General features: G+C 35.3%; 1 protein-coding gene across 1 annotated transcript in view; it reads left to right on the top strand.

Annotated features, from left to right (window-relative positions):
* LOC148834972 (heparan-alpha-glucosaminide N-acetyltransferase) overlaps positions 1–22,946 on the top strand; it is a 107,118-nt gene that overhangs the window by 27,518 nt on the left and 56,654 nt on the right. Inside the window, exon 5 of the mRNA XM_088915786.1 lies at positions 4,602–4,671. Coding sequence (XP_088771912.1) covers positions 4,602–4,671 — 70 coding nt within the window. The remainder of the gene's footprint in view (positions 1–4,601; positions 4,672–22,946) is intronic.

Genomic DNA, 22,946 nt, shown 5'->3' with positions numbered 1-22,946 from the left:
TTCGTGATTATTAGAGACATTAAAACTTAATATTCTGCATAGCCAAATTGAATTATGTTGTTATGAATTGCATTTTCTGGACCTACTTCCTTTTATGTTTCCTTTCACTCAGCTCTTCTGGTAGCAGCAGTTATCCTGGGTCTTCTGGCACTTCTGCATCTCTTGGGATTGTACCTATATAGGTAAGCTTTTGAAGAGATTTAGTTTTCAACAGTCTTTTTAAAACTCTCTTTATGTATTAACTCTGAGGAGCCAGTTTTCCGGTATTTCTGTATGATATACATTCCATGCAGTACGTTGCTAAAAAAACACATCTTTATTTTTTAGCTTATTCAGTAGATGTACTTGTAGATGTACAGTATCAGTACCCTTTGCCTCATAAACTTAGTGTTAGTTTACTAAGTGTATTTAAAACTGTTTATATACAGTATATTCATATTACTTCTACCTCTTTGAACATTCATTCATCCTAACAAATTACAGTTAGTAAATCAGTAGTTAAGGTGTTTTTTTATAAATGCTAATTTGATATACAAAATGCTTAAACATATACTGTACTGTGCAGTTTTATGTGCATTTATATTAGAGCAAGCTCCTATCCATTTAAAAAGCATTTACAGTGTTTCCTGAGTCAATTTCAGGCTATTTACACAGTGTTTATGAACATATCTTGATATGTGTTTTTTGATAACTTACTCAATACTGCACATTTACATCAGAAGTATCAGGAAGCATGTTACCAATAGCTTAATCATTTTATTGCTCTTCTATTTTGGCTGATCAGTGAAAAATAACTAACAACCTTTTACCATGTGATGTCGAAGGATTTATTTAAACCTAGTTCATGAACAAACTTCACAAATAGCCACGGATTTAATATAGTTCAAGTAGGTAGCTGCGTCAGCATGAGTAGGCTGCAAAGGAACAGGTAACGGGTTTATTCCATGCTGAAAAGAGAAGAAAGGAAACACAACTTTTTGGCTTTAGAGCCTTCTTCAGGTATATGACTCACATGCCTTTAATACATTTGTTTCAACATAGGATTTCTTATTATACAGTGATGCCCCCTCAACACATGACACATCTACCCCATTCTTGTTCCCCTTCAGAAATAAGCAGTTTCTGTCACTTCGACCAGATGCGTTATTCTGGGATTTTGTATTCACATACTGTAACAGATGTACTGTATTATACAGTATAACTGATGGGTAAGTGCTGCATATCCCAGAGAGCATTTTTGATTTGTTATTTGCTTGTTGAGTGGTGCGTAATATTTAAATTTATTAGGGAATATATTTTTATTTACAGAGGTTTTTGTCATCAGATATTACAGTGCACTCCCAAACAACAGCTGCATGTACAGTATTTCAAGCTACAACCGTTTCTCAGTTCATAATATTTTAATTTTGCTCACATCATTTGGCTGAAGTTCAGTCTTCTGAAATTAATAGTTGCTAAGGATTTATTAGACAGTTCTTGTAAAATTAGTAGAGTTTCTGAACTATGAACATTCTTTCTGTTTTTACCTTTTGTTTCTAGATGTGTGAGTACAAATGAAGATTGGTTTATACCGTTTCAGGGACTGAGCTAAAGCAAACAAACCTTTACAATGACTCGTTTACAATCCCATGATGGTTGTTGCTCTCATCATTAAGGTTTAAAATACATTTTTATTGCTTTATTTTTTCATCTACAGACAGCAATGGATACGGCACTACATCAGCCAGTGTTTCTGCAAAAACAGAACAGTAAACTGTGTAAGTTCCACTCCTTTCCACATCTTTTTTTAACTGAGTCCAAGTTCTTCTACAGAGATGTTTTTTAATGATAAAATACTGAAGTATCTATACATAGCTGAATATGGCACAGGTACAATATATGAATAATGTGAACAGTTAAAATGATAAACAGAGTTTTCTTATTAGTGGCATATTAGTGGTCTCCGTATTAAGATAAATTGCAGTGAATGTTTGCTAACAATGATAGAAACTAGAGTTTTCTGTCAGGGCAAAGGAAGTCCAGATATTTAAGGCATGCATATAAGAGATTTATAATATAATGCAAGAAGACACAAATTAGCTGACGTTATTATAGTCAAGCAGAAGAATACATAGAAATGGTATTGTCAGAATACTACTAAAACTTTCTCTGACAGTCTCCACTCCTCTTGCAGAAAGGGAGGGGTTGTTATACACTAAGTACATAGGTCGAAATGTTCATAAATCAAAACAGCTACCATTCGTTCCGTGGGCCTGGTCTTATTCTCAGATCTCATAAACCCTGATAGTAGTGATGTATGGAATGTATTTGGTATAAAATCACTTCAGTCTTCTTATATGTGTTACATAAAAATATACATTGTGTTACATACTGTATTCTTTTAACTATTTTTGTAGTTTTTAGTCTTTTTCATGGTGTCATCTTGAAAGTTCTTCAATAAATGTCTAAGTCAATTGGCAATCATTTCTTTGTAAAAATCTTGAGCACTTTTATTCTAAACAAATTAGGTAAATTTGAGTCTATATGATAGAGTTTAAAGATCAATACTTAACATTTTCACAAAGAACATATCTGTCCATTTTCACTTAGGCATTTTTATTCTTAACCAAGGCTTCCTTTAAACAAATTAAAAAATATATCAACTCACTATTCAAAAGGTATGTTTAAAATACTGGAACCACAACATTAGTGTCAGGGCTGGAACAGTCCATTAAATTCTATTATATCAGCTGAGTAAATGTCATGCTGTTACCTGCTACATTATTTTTTCTTAATAAACTGTTTCCATTTGTATATGACATTAACAGTGACACTCTTCAAAATGTCGTTTATTCAGTCTGTCTACAGTATATGTAATACAAAATGACTTTGTGGTGACAAAAGCAGTAATATGAAGAAAATGCACAGGTATTGATTGCTTCATAGATCATTGTTGTTACTACATGGAATATTTGATGCCATTATCATAGTGTAGACTTTTGAATTCTGATTTGTTTGGTAATTTTGTAATTTAGAAAGAACTGAACGAGTACAACATTAAAAGATGACATTTAATTTACTGAATGTCATGTTTATGTACGTTTACTCATGTATACTGTAAGCCCATTGCCATGGTCAGACTTATTTTGTACTTAAGGTCTCATTTAAAATGTGTCTAAAAATAATATGAATTATAATTATAATGTCCATTCTAAAGTTCAAGAAACTGGTGCTAATTCTGTTCTACTTGCAAATAAGAGAATGCTGCTTGCGAAATGTCATTTTTTAAAGTCTCTCCATATACTGTAAAGTACAGTATATACATGTTATTTTCATTGACATTTGGTGATCTGCTTACAGGCTTCTTTATAAAACAGTTTGTTTTCAATTTTGATGAAGACAGTCACTATTTTCATCTTTTTTATTGCAATAATGTGATCAGAACTCTTATCCTAATATGTCTGTTACACCCATTTATCCTGTGGAGTTCTGATGTAGGGGCCTAATATCTCACAACTCCACATCAACAACAAGCATCTCTCATTTTTCTGAGGCTGAGGTATCCATCTCCCATCTGGCTGTCTGCAGTGACAGAGAGATCCATCAGAGAGAATTAGGAGCATGGCATCTTCCTGCTCTGTTTCAGCTCTGTAATTCAATCTGAGAAGGACCAGAGGCCTGGCTCTAAGAGAGAGTCTTCTTTAGAATCAAATGAAGTAGTGACTGTACTTCCCTCCACTACAATATTATTATGCAGAACTTCCTCTTAACAAATAAAAGCACATATTGTCTAAGAACAGTTAACTCTGTTATAGAATACAAAAGAGTATATGCTTTCTTGTTTGTTTTTTATTTTGCCTTTTCATTTAAAAAATGTAATGTGTTCAGGTGTTCATGTGTCTCCATTCATACTGTAGAGCTGATTTCGGCAGGAAGTAATATCTTCCTTGTCAAAATAAAATATTTTAGAACTTATTCATTGTTAGAAGATTGGGCTTTGGTGAAAAATTTTAAGGCTACACAAACATACAATGATATACTGTATAAGGAACCTGAAAGACTGAAAATAATAATAATAATAATAATAATAATAATTGCTTACACTTATATAGCGCTTTTCTGGACACTCCACTCAAAGCGCTTTACAGGTAATGGGGACCACTCTCCACCACCACCAATGTGCAGCATCCACCTGGATGATGCGATGGCAGCCATAGTGCGCCAGAACGCTCACCACACATCAGCTATCAGTGGGGAGGAGAGCAGAGTAATGAAGCCAATTCATAGATTGGGATTATTAGGAGGCCATGATTGGTAAGGGCCAATGGGAAATTTGGCCAGGATGCCGGGGTTACACCCCACCCCTAAAATAGAAGAAAGTGTACTGTGTATTTTTGTCCGCTTTTCAGAAAGTATTCAATTATATAATTCAGGGTAAGGGGATAATGACACGTACAATCCCCTCATGCCCTCAAGATGTTGACTGGTCTCAAGATCAGTCTACAAATTCTCTGAAGTTATGAATGTGACTATTTAACCTTTTTTCAAACATTCTCTCATTTCTGTTGCTCACAACTGCAGAAGTAGTAAAAGAACTCAATTTTTTTAGAACAGATCAACAGATAACAATGGGGAAGCTGATGAGACAAAACCTAAATCATCCCGTCTTCGTTCTTTAGACACATTTAGAGGGTGAGTAACTCCTCAGGCTTGCAGATATAATGATAATGTTTTTTTATTAGCCCTATACAATTTCTTGCATTAGGAATTCATCTTTTCACATACCCCAGCTTGCTCTCCATGAGACACACAGACAGGGAGAGAGAAGCTTGGGGTCAGAGCACAGGTTCAGCTATTGTACAGCACCCCTGGAGCAGTTGGGGTTAAGGGCCTTGCTCAGGGGCCCAACAGAGACAGATTCCTCTGTCAGCCGTGGGATTTGAACCAGCAGCCTTCCAGTCACAGGCACAGATCCTTAGCCACAGAGCCACCGCTCTGCTCGTATGATATGATAATCCCTGTAGGGAATACCCCAGTTAATGATTGCATCGGAAGGAAATTTTAATCTTTTTAAAATCTGTGGAGGCAGACCGGTAGCACTGTGGCTAAGGATTTGCACCTGTGGCTGGAAGGTTGCTGGTTCAAATCCCGTGGCCAGCAGAGGAATCTGTCTCTGTTGGGCCCCTGAGCAAGGCCCTTAACCCCACCTGCTCCAGGGGTGCTGTAATGGCTGACCCTGTGCTCTGACCCCAAGCGTCTCTCCCTGTCTGTGTGTCTCATGGAGAGCAAGCTGGGGTACTGTATGTGAAAAGACAAATTCCTAATGCAAGAAATTGTATATGGCTAATAAAGTGATCCAAATGTGTTTGGCACAGAATAGGTGTGTAAACAAAAGGTCAGCTTAAAGAAATGTTAAGGTCACAATAAGATCTCTGGTATCCTATTCAATTCTTTTAAATTACCTAGTAGGCACTCATTACATCATTTCATATTCTCATCCGTTAAAAACAATGGTCTGTTTTTATCCTGAATAATCACATACAGCACTGTACAATAGCAAAATTATTAAACCCCTGCCAATAATACCACATTTTGATTAATTACAAGTAACGCATATATTTTTTCAAATTAACTGTGAAGGGGGATGAGTTATGTTTTGAAAAAGATCATGACATGTACCAACTGTATAATTATTCAAATACACCGGCACTTGGTGCAGGTATTTTTTGTCAGCAATTACTGCTATCAGTTTTTTGGGGGGGGATAGGTCTCTGCTGACTTTGAACAATCAGGAACAATCTGGAAAAACAGATCCAGTTCTGACAAGTTCAATATGAGCTGTGACAGAGACTGCTAAACTTATTTTATGACCATTCAAACTATTCTTGTGCACCTGAAACGATTTAGGGTTGCAAAGCGGTTGAATTACCTACAGTATGCAATTGACAATCTGCTAATTTTCTTCAGCAATCTAATTTATTTTCACACCATCAGTATTTTAACTTTACCAGTTTGGAAGAGATTACATAGAAACAAAATATAAAGTCTTATTTTAAAAGATCACGTTTGCAAGGTCAAGTGGCAATTAAATGTGGAAACTATGCAGGAGGGGAAAACTCTCGCATACTGTCGTACTATATATACAGTATTTGTATTAGCATGGCTTTGTATTATGACTCAGATGCCATACTGTAGCTGTGCAAGTGCTCATGTCCAATGATGCAAGCAGAGAAATGGTAAATAACTTCTAGCAGTATTTCTTATAAAAAGGTAGAGAAGTCCATATTTTAAGGTCCGATGGGATATGTGGCTTTTTCTTTTAGTAGTACAAGAAATGTCTCCTCAGTGGCAAACATGTGAACTCAAAGCCTATGATATAAAGCTTCAGGCACCTCAACTTTACACCTGCTCATAACTTGTGGCTGACACCATTCACATTGTCAGCTTAGTCTGTAAACAGTAAAGATAATTACGGATGTAGAATTTTTGTTTGCAATATTGTCTAAAGCATGTGCAGAGAAATGTGTGGATTTTTAAAACTGAAATGTTACGTATTACAGTATGTGTAATATGATGACATTTTTGTACTCTTAACCACAAAAAACATGCCGTTAAATTAAATTTGCTGTTTAAAAACAAAGTACTAGTGATAAAATGTACAATTGTTTTTTCAAAGATATTGCATCATTTTGAAGTGTTGCAATTTCTTAGACTCTGGGTATACTTTTCTGCAACTATTTGATAAGAAAAGCATAATTCTTACACTTATAAAGGTAAAAGTACGAGGATGGGACATAACTTAGGGTAATGTATATGATATACTGTACAGGATTTTACCCTCTAACAGTTAAAGTTCAGCAGGATATATATCTAACTTTCATGTGCATTGTGTGCTGAATGAGCACGGGGTTCACTGTCTGGCTACAGAGTCATTATGTCTTTGGTGGTCAAACACTAGCTTTGGGCATCTTTTCTAATATCCTTAGTTGCTGTGGTTTTAGAACAATGAATTCCTGTTCAAAAACAGTGATGAGATTGAATATCACATCCCAGCGTTGTTTAATTGGGTCTCAGAGACAGACGCAGAGCACACTTTTTAGTTACAGGAAGCTTGTGTCAGTTTGACCTCCCTGTTGCCGCCTGAGTAATTGATATAATAAAATAAACAATATATCAGTAAACATTCGGCAGGCAAGGAAGCTGGCTTTTCAGCTGACTGAGGAGACCTGATGAGTGATAAGCTAGGGTTGGCAGTATGTCTGGTGGACAAATTGGTAATCTGTGAGTGCCAGGAGACAAAATTCTTTGTGACAGTGGAGGGTTTGTTTTGGGTTCTGATTCTTTTTGTATGGCAGAGAGTGTTGTGAAAATGTCTGCTAACAGTAGAAAAATTGACACAGTGAAACCTCAAGCAGGCTATACTGACAGATCTTTATTACTTCCGTCATTATTTAATTCAGCTGTTTTTATCAGAGTGTGTTTCTGTAACGCATCACACTTCCTGGTGCGCACAAGGCTGAACAATGCCCGAGTCAGAGTTACAGTTACCCAGGCAGCACCCTCTTGGTTCCTGGCCAACCTTCGTGGTCGATAACAGCTTGCAACCTGGCAGTGATGTCATTGAGAGATAGTCTACTTCTCCAGTCAGTGATAACTCATGTCAGGCAAGTGGAACCTATAAGGTATCAAAAGGTAAAATATTATCATGGGTGGACAAATCAGATGAGTGTGTCTGCCCGTTCTCATTCCCTATGCATGGGTAGAGGACTTGTTGTGAACTTAGATGTCTTGTACTGTATGTCTTTTTAAGTAGAAGCAACGTTCATTTTTTAAGTTCCTCTGCGGTTTGATGGAACCGTTGGTACCAAACATAAACCGACAAATTTGACTTTCAGCTCATAAAACATACTTCAGCTGCAGTTTGTTTTTGTGAATAACAAATTTTCTCATTTAAAATGGATTTGCTAAAAAAAGATATCAAAGATCCACCTCAAAGTTTTCTTTTTTCTTTGCACTGTCACTGTACTTTAAATTCATTGATTGTGATCTTCAAAGCAATCATGGTGGTGGATTTCTTGCCGTTTGCATGTACTGTATATCATGAAACAGAACATCCCAAGGTGACCAACAGTAAGACTGTAAAATGATGGGCGGTCAGCATTTTGACCTGATATAATGATATCAGCTTTTATTGCTCAGAAAGACATTACCATTCATAATTTTGTAATTCATCTGAAGCTTTACTTAAAGGGTATACACTGATATTGTTATTATTAATACAATTTTCAGCCTTAGGCATTCTTCTGTTTTACCTTTGGTTGAATGCAAATTAAACATTCCTGGGATCTCACTTGCTGCCCTAACTACTATGAAAACATTCCAGAAGTAAAAAGCAATCTGCATGAGTCCACTACTCAGGCAGCTTGAGCGGCAATTGTTTTCTTGTGATGTTAGATTTACAGTGTCGTGGTAATGCAATACAAACCAGATCTTAGGCCCAAATCCCAAGACTTTAGAGCAAAGTATGTTTCAGAAGCTTGTATTGCTTCCAACAATGGCTGAATTCAGATAAACTGTGACTGTGACTGGAATGTGTTTAGAAAAGCAGAATCCTCAGCTGTCCTTTAACACTAGATCTGCAGTGTTTTCGAATGAAACCGAGAAATGCATGCTACAACTCTAGTAGTTAGAAGGATGGCATTTTGGGTAAATCTCAGTATTTGCTATGAGTGCATTATAATTTGTAGGCTTATCTTTTGTGCTCTGGAAAGAGAAGCAACATTAACTTTATGAATTATTTTGAATTGTAATTTTTTGGATGGAGAGAAGAAGCACAGGGCCTCCAAGGACATCAGTGTAAGGAAGTGAGGTTTTGACATCACTGTAGACCCCGTTATTAGCAGAGACAATGGCAGCCATGGGAGATAGATATAACAACTGCTTTTAATTACACCCAATTACCTCATTAACATCCTGCCAGAGTTAATTGGTTTAATTTTAAGTTATAGTGCACCAAAAGCACATTAAGCGATGTATAGCACTCTGTAATCTGGATGGACACAAAATAAATCAACTGAAGTCACTGTTCAGGACCTTGTAGACTGTATCACAGAGAGGAAATTATTAATTTATGAAATACAAAGGCAAGGATAATTATATGTAAATGTTGTCTTCTCATTTTACCAGTGCTCCTCAAAGATCATGCCAGTTAGTAATTAGTGTAGCTTAGAGAATAAATGATTTACCATGATGATTAGAATTTCCTTTTTGGGCATTTGCATGTTTGCAGGTACTGTACATTTACTGAGATACACACTACTCCCCCAGTAAGAGCTAACTCTCCTGTAATGAATTATGCAGTTTTTTTTTCTGGTGGGTTTGACTGCATGTTCTCATTCTTCCCAAGAGTCTTTCCTGGAATGTTGATTCTTGAAAAATCTGCCAATTCAGAATGTTGGTGTCATGTAATAAAAATAATTGGAATGATTTCAAAAACACGGTCCCAGCAGGTTATCAGTTTTTAGAATGTACGATCAATATGAAAATGAACAAAAAGCATTCAGTAAAGAAGCACTCATTGAATAGAAAGCATGGTAGATCTCATCCTGATCAAACAAGGCTTATTTCACTTTACTACTGAATATTTTTCATACTAGTTATGAGGTGGGACTAGGTACCATAACATGTGAAGATACTATACTGTAGGGGGACAGTACAGTATTTTACAATAGGCTGTGTTCCTATTTTACTTTTTATTGTGAATATTTTGTTGTTGAAACTTTTAGAATCCTCTACTCTTTCTGCTTTGTAGTACTAATTACCTGTTGCTAATAAATCAATAGATAGAGCAATGTAAGGTGATTAATTTATATTATGATACTACTGTTTTTGTTTTTGACTACTGTTTAAGCAGTTCCTGGAAATAAAGTATACTCTTTGACAGACATTCCTCTTTCATTTGTACCACATTAGACTGTAAGAACAAAAATCTGAGTACTGACATTTACTACTATTTACTAAATGGAGTTCAGTTTGAGGCTGCTGTTCATCATAGACTCAATGTTTGGCTTCACCGTTTTGTACTCCTCAATGACATCACATTGAAGCAGGTTTTTTTCCACATCACTACAATATTCTAGCCTTTGTTAAGTGAAGCCTCTGGTATTCTCATTTCCCAATGCTTGGGTCATTGTACTGTCCTTTGGAAAGACAGCAGTTGTTATATTAGCTGGAATGAGTATGGGTCGCGATAAAACCAGCTGTAAGCTGATGGGTCATGACCACTGTCATTCATTAATCGCTGCCTAAGCAGCTCATTTCCTCATTATGTCTAATATATTTAAATTAAATTTAGCAGCTCTATCATTTTTCTGTTTCCCATGTCCTTGTTTAATCAGTTCACAGATAAATCTCATAAGAGCAGCACAGATACTACTAGATATCTCAGCAGCAAAAAGGTGTTTTTAACAGTTTTATGTTTTGCGTTATTTTTATGGCGCTTCTAGTGTTAGTCTTGTTATTTGTGCCAAGTTGGTTAAGAATTATTTCTGAAGTATCTTATTTATCAGTATTATTATATTTTTGTCCTGCAGATAGACTGTGAATGAGCAGTGATGAGTTATGGTGTTTTTTTTGTTTAAGACTTGCTGATTTTCTACTTCATCATAATCAGGTAATGCTACAGTACTTGTGATGTCACATTATTAAAACAATAGCTGCTGAAGATTCACTGTCTAATCATTGTAAAGTATGAATGATTGTTTCCATATGGCATTTAATGATTTAGTATTCTAATTCTCTATATGTATATCATGGTAAACTTGTATCTGGGCCAATATATGAATCAGTTCTAGTATAGATATCAATCATAGACATAATGTTTTTTTAGCAAAAGCTATTTTTCATTTTTCAAAAATAATTTGGTCTTATATTTACACACATACGGTATATGAATCTGTGATCCAGAATTGTATAATTTCTCAGGCTGTTAATCTTAAACTGCTAGTTCAAATAAACATAATTAGGTATTATTGCTAAATAGAAAGAATACAATTTTGTGAAGTTCCTTGGAATTTTTTTGTAAGCTTTTAAAACCTTTTTTCTTCTAAAGTGATGTTTCAGTTTACATTTTGGTTGTACTTTATGATTTTTTGTGTGTTATCTTACATTCTAGCCATTATTTTGTAATCCTTAAACTCAGTTGGGGAAAACCATCAGGCACTAACAAAGTAGATAGCTACTTTGATTTTCAGTCAGTGTCAATGTCAATTGAAATGCACAGTGATATATAGTATAATACAGTACCTGTTGATTAAAAGAGTCTCCTGAATAGAAGTTTACAACTTTTGACTGAAGCTTTCTTTGTTAACCTATTTAGTATAAAGATCTATCCAACTTCACATTTTAATGTACTGCTGTATGGCATGGTAGTCAGGACTCTTGAAATGGGACAAATTGTTATTATTATTGTTATTGTTGTAATAATGTACTGTAGTAGTAGTAGTAGTAAAGAGTAAGACATGAAGGCAAACATTTTCAGTCTGAAACATTATAATTGGCCAGAATGCTTGGTAAGCTAAGTATAGATTCTGAGGTGGATAATAGCTGTTCAAGAGGCACATGATGAGATAAATTGTGACACCACCTGACTGAAAGAAAGCAATGATCCATAGGACATAATTATTCTAAGTAACACCAGTACCACTCTTCATTAACTGAAGCAGGAGAAAAGATAAAGTGTGACACATCAAGGGCTGTGCAGTGAATGATATATTGGACAACCAGTCTAAGCAGAAGTTACGAAATCCAATTTTCCCAATTACACAAATAAAAAAAAGTTTGTTTTTTTCCGCATGTCTAAGAAAAATGTCCTTTACTGTCCCATTAGCTAGGCAAACAAATATGTTTTCACATACTGAATCCCAGTCACACAGTGCACACTATAATGTAAGTTGAATAGATTGTTCCTTTATAAATACAGCAATCTTAAAGTCTGTTTCTTCCAATACAAATATTTGGAGCGTCATCTATTAATAATTTATCCTTTTTCACTGGTGAAATTTTCTCCTGTTCACAAAAGGTGCATCCTCTACCCTTCTAGTGTTGCAAGCCAGTAGCTTGTATTAGATGCCACAAAGGCCGAAAAACACATTTGTGGTTAGCTTGAATTTCCTCACCAGATGGAAAAAATAATTACCAAATAATTCTGGGGGTCAATATTAGAGTACCATTTCCTTCCGCTGGGTAGTAGAAGAGAACAGGTACAAAAGGACAAACTCCATAGCTTATAGATTTCTGAAATGTGTTATGTGTTCTAAAGTTTGAAGAATTTTTGTAAAGAAATACAATAGATTATTTGTCAAAGAGGAAACTCCCACATGTGGTTGTCAAGTAAAATACATACCATATACATTCTTAAAAAAGTACTTTACTATTTAAAACTTAGCCATAATCAAGCTTAATATAATTAAGATTTTATATAAATATAAAAACCAGATAGCATTGTATATTGTGGTGAGAAGCCTCCAGTGTATATATAAATGCATTAATGGTCAGCTATAATTATTGATCTCATTATAATTAAAAAATGCATGCAGTTGTTTACAGTACTTCTTTATGGGACATTTTATTGTTCTGTAATTGTATTTTTTTGTGTACTTTGATAGTACTTCTAGAATGAATTATTAACTTCAGTGAGTGTGGTGCAATTACGCAAGCTTCTGCATATTTTATAGACTTCAAATCAACCTAGGTCCCATTCAAGGGCTAACATACCTTCTGCCACATGTGATCTGTTTAGTTCAGTTTTCCTCAATATACTCTGCAAACCCAAATGAAGCAACTGCTTAATAATTGGTTTTCATGTCATGCATGTTAATATGCTTATTAAGCTTTGGAAAGTAGCTGCCAGAAAGGTCTCAGTGCCAGTATTTCTTTCCCACTGGTAGTTTAGGCTTTGTTATTGAATTTCCCCATCTGATAATGGACAGATTGTGTCATGCTTATGAAAATTCCTATAATGTAACCTTCTCTGAGTTGCAGCCCTGAAAACATGCATTAGCAATCAGCCATTTCCTGCAGCTTCATTTTCATGAGACCCATCAGGGAACAGTTCGCAAGTGCTTGCCACATCTGATTAAATACAACAGAGTATCTGAGACATGTGCTACCAGGGGACCCTTCATCACGAACAGTGTTAAACAGGGACCCCAAACTTGAATAACTAATAAACTACAAATTCTCAGTTATGAGTTTTGCCCCATAGTGAACTAGTTCTTGTTTTCAAAAGAAAAAGTGACAGTACAGTATCTTAAATCTATGAAATGTATTACTGAAAGCAAGTTCAAAAGCTTTATGACATAATGCAAATATTTTAATAATGCAACTAATTTTCTCAAAAATAAAGCTGCATTTCCAGTTTGAAACCTGCTATAAACAGCAATAGAACATTCATACAGTGTCATGCAAACCTTTTTTACCTTGTGAAAACAGAAACATACTGTATATCAGTTAAGCTAAACACTCTGGCATTCATCCTTGAAACTGGCATTTTCTTAATGCATATAGTACAGTGCTCGTCAGTAAAGTGCTGACGCATTACATTCTCCCAAATTACATTAATATTTATCCTTGTCATCTGTACTGTACTAGTTACTGTATGTACAGTGTTTGAACATAAGTTTCTGGACTTCCAAGATATTTTAATAAAAAAATACAATATTTGGTTAGCTTTTTAATATTCATAGATATGGAATGTGTCATGATAAGACCTTTTCACACTTTTGGTCTAAAAAATGCAACAGTTTTCAACTGGACCATCTTGCAATCCTATTTTCATGATTCTGTGATTGTTTGCAATCCTATTTTTAACACAATGTAAAATAACTACCTTTGCAATTAAAAATATTTGCTCGAAAGAAGACCTTGTATTTTGGGGAAAAATGTTTGAGATTAATGATTTATAAAATACATTATGCAACAAAAAGGTCAATATCAAATTTAATTTTAGAACTGATCGTCATTTACATTATTTTGTACTGTAAGCGAATGTACATGTAGTATATAAAATGGAAACCATTTCCAGGTGAGATTGTGTGATATAAGCAGGCACTCATAATAAATTATGGGTAAGAACATTCACTAGCTCTTGTCCAGTCATAAAGCTATGGGAGACAGAATTGTCTTATGACTTTCTATTCTTTTTATTTTTTATATTCTTTCGTATATCTTTTCTTTATTGTTGTGATTGAATGCAAGATAGTTAATGATCATTCCCTTTAGTACAGTCTAACTAGGTTAAATGCCTACGACCTTCCCTAAAGTGTGAGCCTAAGGAGAGCTGTCTTGTCTATTGTTTGTGAACCTACACAAAAATCATTTATGAATCTGAAGAATTTTCACTTTAGACCGTTACTGTGAGTACTGTATAAGACAGAAGGGACTTGCTCAAGACAGATCTTGTGTTTTAAAAACATGTTCTTAGTTGTATGTAAAGAAACAACAATACTAATAGCAGTAAACCTGTCAGTATCAGACAGCAAATCACTCTGGTATTTTAAGAATTCATTAGTTAGGTAATTGTAGAGATTTTGGTAATCGCGGGAGAGTCTTTAGTAGCTGATGTGTCAGATTCTGAATTCCCTTTAACCAGCCTCCTTAAATGAATAAAGCTGATATGTTGTTCTGGTTATTTTGCAATGGGTTCTGTGTAGGTAACATGTCATCACCAATGAAAAACCCTCTGCAAGGCCTAACATAAAATAGATATACTGTAAGCCAAGAAGGTCAGTATGCTACTTCTATCTATCCATCCATTACAGAAAACTGCTTAGCCTTAATAAAGATTGTGGCAACCTAAAGCCTATCCCAGAATCAGAGGGTGAAAGGCGATGTTAAGAATATTCATTAGAGGGTGCGAGCTGCAACTACATCCTGGACTGGACACCTGTCCATAGCAGGGTACTCACAAGCAATTTGAGGCACTGTTTAGCTGAGGCAGAATGTCTTTTGAAGGTGAGAGGAAACCGGAGCACCTGAAGTGTCCCCCTACAAGCAAACTCCACACAGAAGGTGCCTCAGTCCCAAACGGAACCCAGAACCCATAGTTTTGAGGCATCAGTTCTTAACTGCCATGCTACACAGACATCTTTATACAATTACCGCAAATCGCAAGAAGAAGTATGAGAAATTTACATTTATGTTGATGTATAAGGGAGTCATGCTATAAAAACAATGGAAAGTCTAATTTCATTAACAAAAATGGGTTTAATGTATTTATATTCATCGTACTGTACCTTTGCCTTTTTATTAGGGCAGAGTGCTCAGTACTGTACAGTGGTTCCTCTTAAAAGTGCATGGAAATAAACATGAAATTGTGTTCAATTAAAAAAAAAACTTTCCCAGCACTCTTGAGTATTGATTGACCTTTCAAATACCACAAAAAATGGCAGAAAGGAGGATATCAACCTTTCCCCCTTTCGACATACATTGTTCATTCTGATTAACTAAAAAAGCTCTTGTGGAGTGCTGTAACTTTATACTCTGTGTTGCTGCATCACTGTGTTTGTAATGGCTTTGATAAACTCAATTAACTGAAGTAAATGGGAAAACAATGGGATGTGAAGGGAAATGCCGTGTTAACCCCTGTTTTGGTTTCTCTCAACAGAATTTATTCGCACTACAGAAAGCACGATCCCAAAAGTATTCCTCTGTGTGTGACACTTCAGATGCATACTGTAGATATAAAGTTAACTTTCCTTTTTTTATAAATTATATTAGCACTTTCTGGTGGATATTGAAGCAGCTCCAAGGCATTTTTAGTTCTCTGGTTAAAATGAACTGCTTCAAATTCAGAGATAGGTAAATTATTTTTTCCATAATATTAGGATAATGTCATTTTAATGAATCATTACAGGGAAGTAACATATTAATTTCTGTGTTATTTATAATTTTCATGTAAAAATCAGTAATGGCCTCTAACTTTTGAAGACCCTGTTATATTTAGACGAGACAAGGCATTCTTAGTTATCAGTGAACTCAGGTGTTTCTCATGATATAAATCATCCATTTTTCTAAATACAGAAAGCTTGCTTATGATACTGCCATTGTGAATTAACCGAACCAACTTTTTTCACATTTTGCTTTATAAAACAGTGCTAAAATGAGGTCCATTACCTTTAAACACCTTAGCAGAATGAGTTACAGATTATAGTTATATTCTATACTGTTACCATAACAGTGCTGAACACAGCAGTCGTATGTTTCATAAAAAATTGATTGAATTCCAAAAAACAAGCAGGTCACTCTTGTGACTCTTGGAGAGGGTGTATAATTCCATTTCGTATTTTGTATAATCATGCAAAACAAAAGTATTTTTATATTTGTATTTCATATAATCAGGAATTTTAACTGAGAAGCTTTTCCTTTCTCTTTTCACCTTTCCTCTCTGGACTTCTGTCATGGAAGTAGACAGGAAGTGAAAATTGTGTATACAAAAGTAGAAATGAATCATGTTCTGTAGATTATCACAGTATTTTGCATGCACATTTCATACAGTATGTTTACCAGTAATCCAATGCATGTGTGTTTTAAACCTGAATGAAGGTGCTTATGATGTTATTGCACTGTTGAACACTCTTCTCTACCTGTGCTTTAAGATGACTATTGAACTCTACCAGGATTAGGGGGTGGGTGTTCTGAAGGTTGTTGTTCTGTCAGGACAGAGTTGTTTTCAGACAGGGATATCCAAAGCTATTTATTGTACCATTGAAACAGTAGTTTCAGGAGTATAGTGTTCCTTCTGTCATTATTATTACCGTAAAATACAGTAGAACAGAGTCTGTAACAACTGAATCATCTTTTTTTCCTTTCCTTTCTGAATTTGTGTAGTTACTGTATAGTACACCCAATGTACTGCTAGTTTGCACTGATTTTAAACTGACATTTTAATGTTTTGATTTTCATTTTTGTCCATGGTTGGTTAAATGTGTCTCATTCCTTGCTAACTTTATAACATTGTGATTCTAACCACTTACTCAGAGATCTGTTAGGCATTAGATTTATTTTTATTTCAAATTATTAAAATGACTTGAGGTCAATATACATTAATTAATTGAAACATTTAAATTAATGTTAATTTCCAAACTTATTTATCTAGTTTTGCCCATTTCTTTTACTCATTCATACTGTAGGTGCTATTCAAAGGTATCAATTTGTCCAGCACTTTACAGCTTACTTAATAGGCATCTTACTATTAAGATCTTACTTACATTTTGATTAGCTATTGGGCAGTACATTAATTTATCCTTCTTATGTGCATTTAAAGTTTGTTAGGAAAAGGTATTGTACAGCAATAAATTTACAACAAACAAATTTATCATATTGGCCCAACATAATAATTTAGCATCTAATTTTCTTAAACTGAGTGTATATATAAATACAGTATATGTGTACTGTATATATAGTACATATAGAGTAATAGATATCTACTGACCATAAAACATTTGAAAGCAGGTGTATTTTTGAGATGAGCACACTGTTGTTTTGGGTACATTGTTTAATTAGAGATGATGACAATTCCTGTCATGCTCAGCCACCCTCATCCTGATTAATCTCTCGTCATTTAATCTATATTTCCCCAGAAGGTTCACAGTGGCCTCATTCACTAGACGTTTCCTTCTCTACTTGGAAGGGAATTATTCATTGTAATCTCCAACTTTGTTCTACTAGACAATAAAAGTCTTTTGCTCAACACTTAAAACAATTAGTGACTTACAATGTCTGGCTTTTTTATAAATGTCTTCCTTTCAAATGGACCTGTAGTGCAGATAATAGAGAAGGAAAAGGGTGTTGGTGTATAAATAGCTAAAATAATTGCTTCACAGGAAAACTTATGTCAGATGACATTTGAAGTTATTCCAATGCTCCTCACCTTTAACATGGTATCTACACTTTATCCAACTGTGGTGGTATGCTTCATATTTGTCTTTTCATGCTTCGATTGCACTAAAGGAAAAATGCCTAAAAACAATATTGCAGGTGAAAGCAATAAATAATTGCCTTTATTTGTATAGCACATTTCATCCAAAAGGTTTTGAAAACACTTTACATACTGTATAAGAGATACCCACTTCAATGTAGCACTTACTGTACATGCATCACCCCCTTGTTCTTTCTTCTACAATAACAGTACAAGTTGAATGAAGGGAGAACTTTAGAGAGGCCAGACTTTACAAACCCAGAGTATAATTTTGCCAGGTCAATGGAGTTAACACCCCTGCTCTTGTGAGTGGTGTCATCTTTCCTGGGGGCTGAGAGGTCACATGTGCTGTCTAAACAGAGCAGTCTTTTGCTGAAAGGTGCCGAGGACCTGAATATTTTTAGTTTCTGTGGGTAGTTCATTCTATGGATGAGGAGCAAGGCTGGAGAATGAATGGGCTTTGGAAGTGGTAGGATGGAGAAATGGTACAGAAAGTTTAGTGGCAGAGAAGGAGCAGATCAGAGAGAGTATGGGATGACTAGGGGGAGATTAGGAGACTCAATATAGGCAGGAAATATCTGAGAATCTTTAGGTGTGAACAAACATTTTGAATCAAATGCAAAGAGGGTATACAAAGCAAGCTGCAGAATGTTGGATGAATGGAAGAGATATAAGGATGGGAAGTCAAACAGAGGCAACATAAGATGTGAATGGACAGAGGACATCAAGACATAAGACGTCCAAGAGTTAGGAAATACAGTTGGCAGAGACCCTTCTGCAGCCATAAAAGTCTATTTACAGAATCACTTCTCTTGATTTAAGAAAACAAGTTAAAAACAAATTATTTCTACCATACTGTATGATTGTATTTAAATATTTTCATTTATCACACAGTAGACTGCTTGACATAACATAACTTTTTCAAACTCTGTTACCCTTTACCTAAAACCATTAGCAGAGTTTCCTCTGTGGTGGACTGGGCAGCAGTAAGTCTGATGGGACTGCTCAGATGGTCACCTGCAGTATGTTGATAGCCTGTCTCTGAACAGACTTTACATTGAGACTATGGAAAGGTCTGTATAACTGCTGTGTTGATCGATCATCTTTGCGATTCATTAATTGGGTGTCACAGGTGATGACGCTCACACAATAAGAAATAAGGTCAACACCAAGAATAAAGTCAGCAGAAATAAACACAATGAGCAGATCAACACATAATAGTGTAATTCTAGTAAATACAGTGATAGATCTTTTGTGTCAGGCAGCATAAACTAGGTGATCCCCATTTCAAGGATGTTGGGGTTCAAATTCAGTGGGATATTTTTTTAAATCATTAACAGCTCAAGGCAGTGGAGCAGGGATACTTTCATGCAGTTCATCTTTAAAGAGCTGTTTTTAACTTAAGACATAGAAAGCCTGCTGGATTCTGAACTCCGAGGACCAGAGCTGGGAACCCTAGTCATAGACTAACAGTATTCAATTGTTTACTGCTCTGTGTCAGTACTTGTCAGTTTTGACCTACTTCACGGATCAGTTGAATTTCAAGTTATTCATAAACTCAGATAACTCCTACTGAAATCAACACACATTCCAAAGTTTCAACCATAAGCCTTAGGCATGAATGTGAACAAAGTAAGTGTCTGACCAACAAGGTCAGAAAGTCATAAAATCAATGGAAATAGATGCTAGCTTGCACAGCTAACCATGGCAGTTCATCTATGCACCTGTTTGATTGATTAGGGATGTTGCTTTTCATTTGTTTCACACAGCATCATTGATAACCATCCTTTGCCACTGTTCCTCATTTACAGCATTAAATATCAAGATATGTTATTTTTAATTTCTGACACTTACTGGTTATTGGGTTAGTGCAGGAAATCAGCCATATCTGATGGGTTGCATGTTGTATTAGGCCAGACAAGCTAATATTAGCTCTAACTGGACAACTAAGTATTGTGCTATTCCTTAAAGAAGTATGACATAACTACTGTATATATATATTTTTAGGCATGACACCAAAGGTTGAATTAAAGGTATTATTCAGAAGATATTGAGCAGCCAGCCATAGCTGAAGTTGATTTTACAATAGTACAATAAAAATGTTGCAACAAGGGAACTCCAATTAATTATCATAAACTGGTGTACTGTATGTTGTGAATAACATGAAGGAATTCCTGTTCGTCTTACATTATAAAGAAGTTTTAAAGAACATATTAATAGAATTAGAAACTAAAACAATGCTGCAGAACTACTTTCTAAACAAAACCAAACTCTTTACGCTAGTATTGGCAGGTCTTTTTTTTCCCAGGGTTATTTGTTGCAGTTGATTGTCAGCAACAGGATTATACAAATCTGGATTTGTAAATGAGTAAATGTGCAGCTGAACTCATTAATTAATTAAATCCTTAACTGAACCTACAAGTTGCTTGGTTAGTAAAATTAAAACAATTAAAGAGTTCAAGTTAAACCTATTATTAGATCTACTAATGTTTCAATTATTTATTTGAGTGTTTGGGAGGAACAAAAACCGACAGGTCCATGAATCCAATAACCACAGACAATTCTCATAATCTGCATTCAAAGCAGCCCTTTTTAGTGTTAATGAAACTCAAGAAGAGTTTTATCACTTAAGTTTAGTTGATGTCAAAGCCAACAAAAATATGTATTTTCTGTATATAGAAAACAATTAAAGTTCTTGATCTTGGACAAGGTTTTTCTTGATATGGTGTGGAGAATACAGACAATACTTTACCCAAATATTAGTATTCAGAGGAGCAGTGTTGAGTATATAACTGTCTGGCCAGTGTGTTAATTGCCTTGTCCAAATTATTTCTCCAGTATTATTTATTGAAACTTACTGTTGAACCAGCTGCTGACTGTTACAAAGGGTCTGTTTCAATTAACAGGCACTAATTCCCAGTGGGGTTTTAGGTTAAAGTGAAAAATTGCTATAAAACTGGAAATGAAGGGGGAGTTTGAAAGAAATGCACCCCAAGCTTTTTAATATCCCTCAATTAAATCCGTTATATTAACCCATCCCCCCAAAGTTGGCAGGGCTCTTTATATCAGCTGGGGCAAGGGGTTTCAAAAGTATTTATCATCAAGGGCATTGGCTGAGGTTCGTTGTTTGTTGTGATTCGTATATTGGTTCAATAATCATTCCTCTCTGTCTTTAAAAATCGATTAACTTTCTGTGCAATTGAACAATACATAGAATGATACACCACAATAACCAGCAGACCTCTGCTTCCATGGAGAAAATGGATTTTAATGCAGCTCCTCATAAACAGTTTCAAGTTTTGTTTCTAATCTCCATGCAATCTCTAAAAAACTACTGGATCACTGGTTGGTGGTTATTGTAATGGTCACTAGCAGACAAACCAGTATATGTTCAAAATGTATTACCAAACCTTTTTCTTGTATTTAGAGAAGTATTTTTTTATTGTAAAACTTTATACAGTTGAGGAATAATCAATATTTAATACAGACTACAAGGAAAAAAATAGCAATTTATGAAGCATAACTGATTTAATGTGCCTATGTTATTACAGTTTAGCCATAGAAAGTTGTTTGATTGCACTATTTAAAAAAATAGAAGCAGTAGGGAAGAAAAATATATGATATGTGTTATGTCCCAGTGTATGGTCTATGTGTGTTTGTTGTTATGTTCTACACTGCTGACCTTGATTGTTCTCCCTCCCTCATTGGTCCATCATTACACTATTGTTTCAGTATGATGTCATCATCAGTCAGCTTCTCAGCCAATCAGAACTCATCTTATTCACTATATAACATGGAGGCTTTCAGAAGGAAGAGACCTTTCATTTGACTTCGGTCCTGCTTGGTTTTGCTTTGCTTCATTCATTTCGCTGTTGGTTTGTTGGTTTGTTGGTTTGTTGGTTTGTTGGTTTGTTGGTTTGTTGGTTTGTTGGTTTGTTGGTTTGTTGGTTTGTTGGTTTGTTGCATAGCATAGCTTTGGCTTTGTTGTTTTATTGGTTTCTGTTTCTCTCTTTGTACTTTGTTTGTGTTATCCTTGGTTCACCATAACCTGTCTCAAACTTGTTATTGTATCAACCTCTGTGTGGTTTTGTACCGTTACTTGTCTACTCTTGTTTCTATTCGTAGTTCACTTGTGTATTTGTGTGAACTTTTGTGTATAGAGTTAGTTCAGGTTGTTGGGTACATTTTGCACACGTGTAGTTGATTTTGTATTAGTCATACTAGTTTAGTACGGGTGAGTGCCGTTTGTCTTGTATGGTTTTGGGTAGTCAGTGGAGGTTAGCTAGGGTATTGAAGACGCCGAAGACCGTGTGTTTCGGGTTTTCTTTTGTAGTCAGGTTAGCTTTCCCTCACTTTCTTAGCCAGCTCCATCTTGTTTGTTATTTTCTTTTCTTTGGCACCACTCTAGTTCTCTTACCCTGTGTGTTATTGTGTCTAATTACAAACCAGTCACTTATTCAACTTAAAATCATCACTTTTGCACCGACCCTTGTTATCATGCTTCCTAGTCCCTCACCAGAACCCACCTGCTTCCAGAAATGATCCTAAATGTTACACCCCTTTACCCCTAGACACTTGGAGTCGTAACAATATGTTAAGAGCTTTCTTAACCTAAGCACTAAGTACTGAAACAATCCTGTGGAACAGAGTTATAGGCCCAAATTTGTGACTTCATTCAGCTTTATTCTCATCCCAGAAACCCTTCCATGCACCTGTTCAGATACACTGGAAAAGTGAAGGTAAATTCAAATTCACAATATTAGTCTCATAATCATACATTCCCCAGCAACATCTATTTGCACATAAAATAGATAAATACCGAATTTTCTATTATTGGGGCAAGCAAGGAAAATCTGAGGTCAAAATCTGCAACAGGCGCATTAAACAATGATCCCCGTAGGCTCCATACAGCCCTGCAGTATGTTGCAAAATGCTAAATTTCCACTTCTAGCATTGGCACCTCTATTACAAAATGAAATACCTTAACAAA

This window comes from Atractosteus spatula, chromosome 5 (assembly GCF_055471065.1).
Source record: "Atractosteus spatula isolate fAtrSpa1 chromosome 5, fAtrSpa1.hap1, whole genome shotgun sequence".
NCBI classification, from domain to species: Eukaryota; Metazoa; Chordata; class Actinopteri; order Semionotiformes; family Lepisosteidae; genus Atractosteus; species Atractosteus spatula.
The sequence above is the reverse complement of the archived record's forward strand: the minus strand, read 5'-3'. Positions and strand labels throughout refer to the sequence as shown.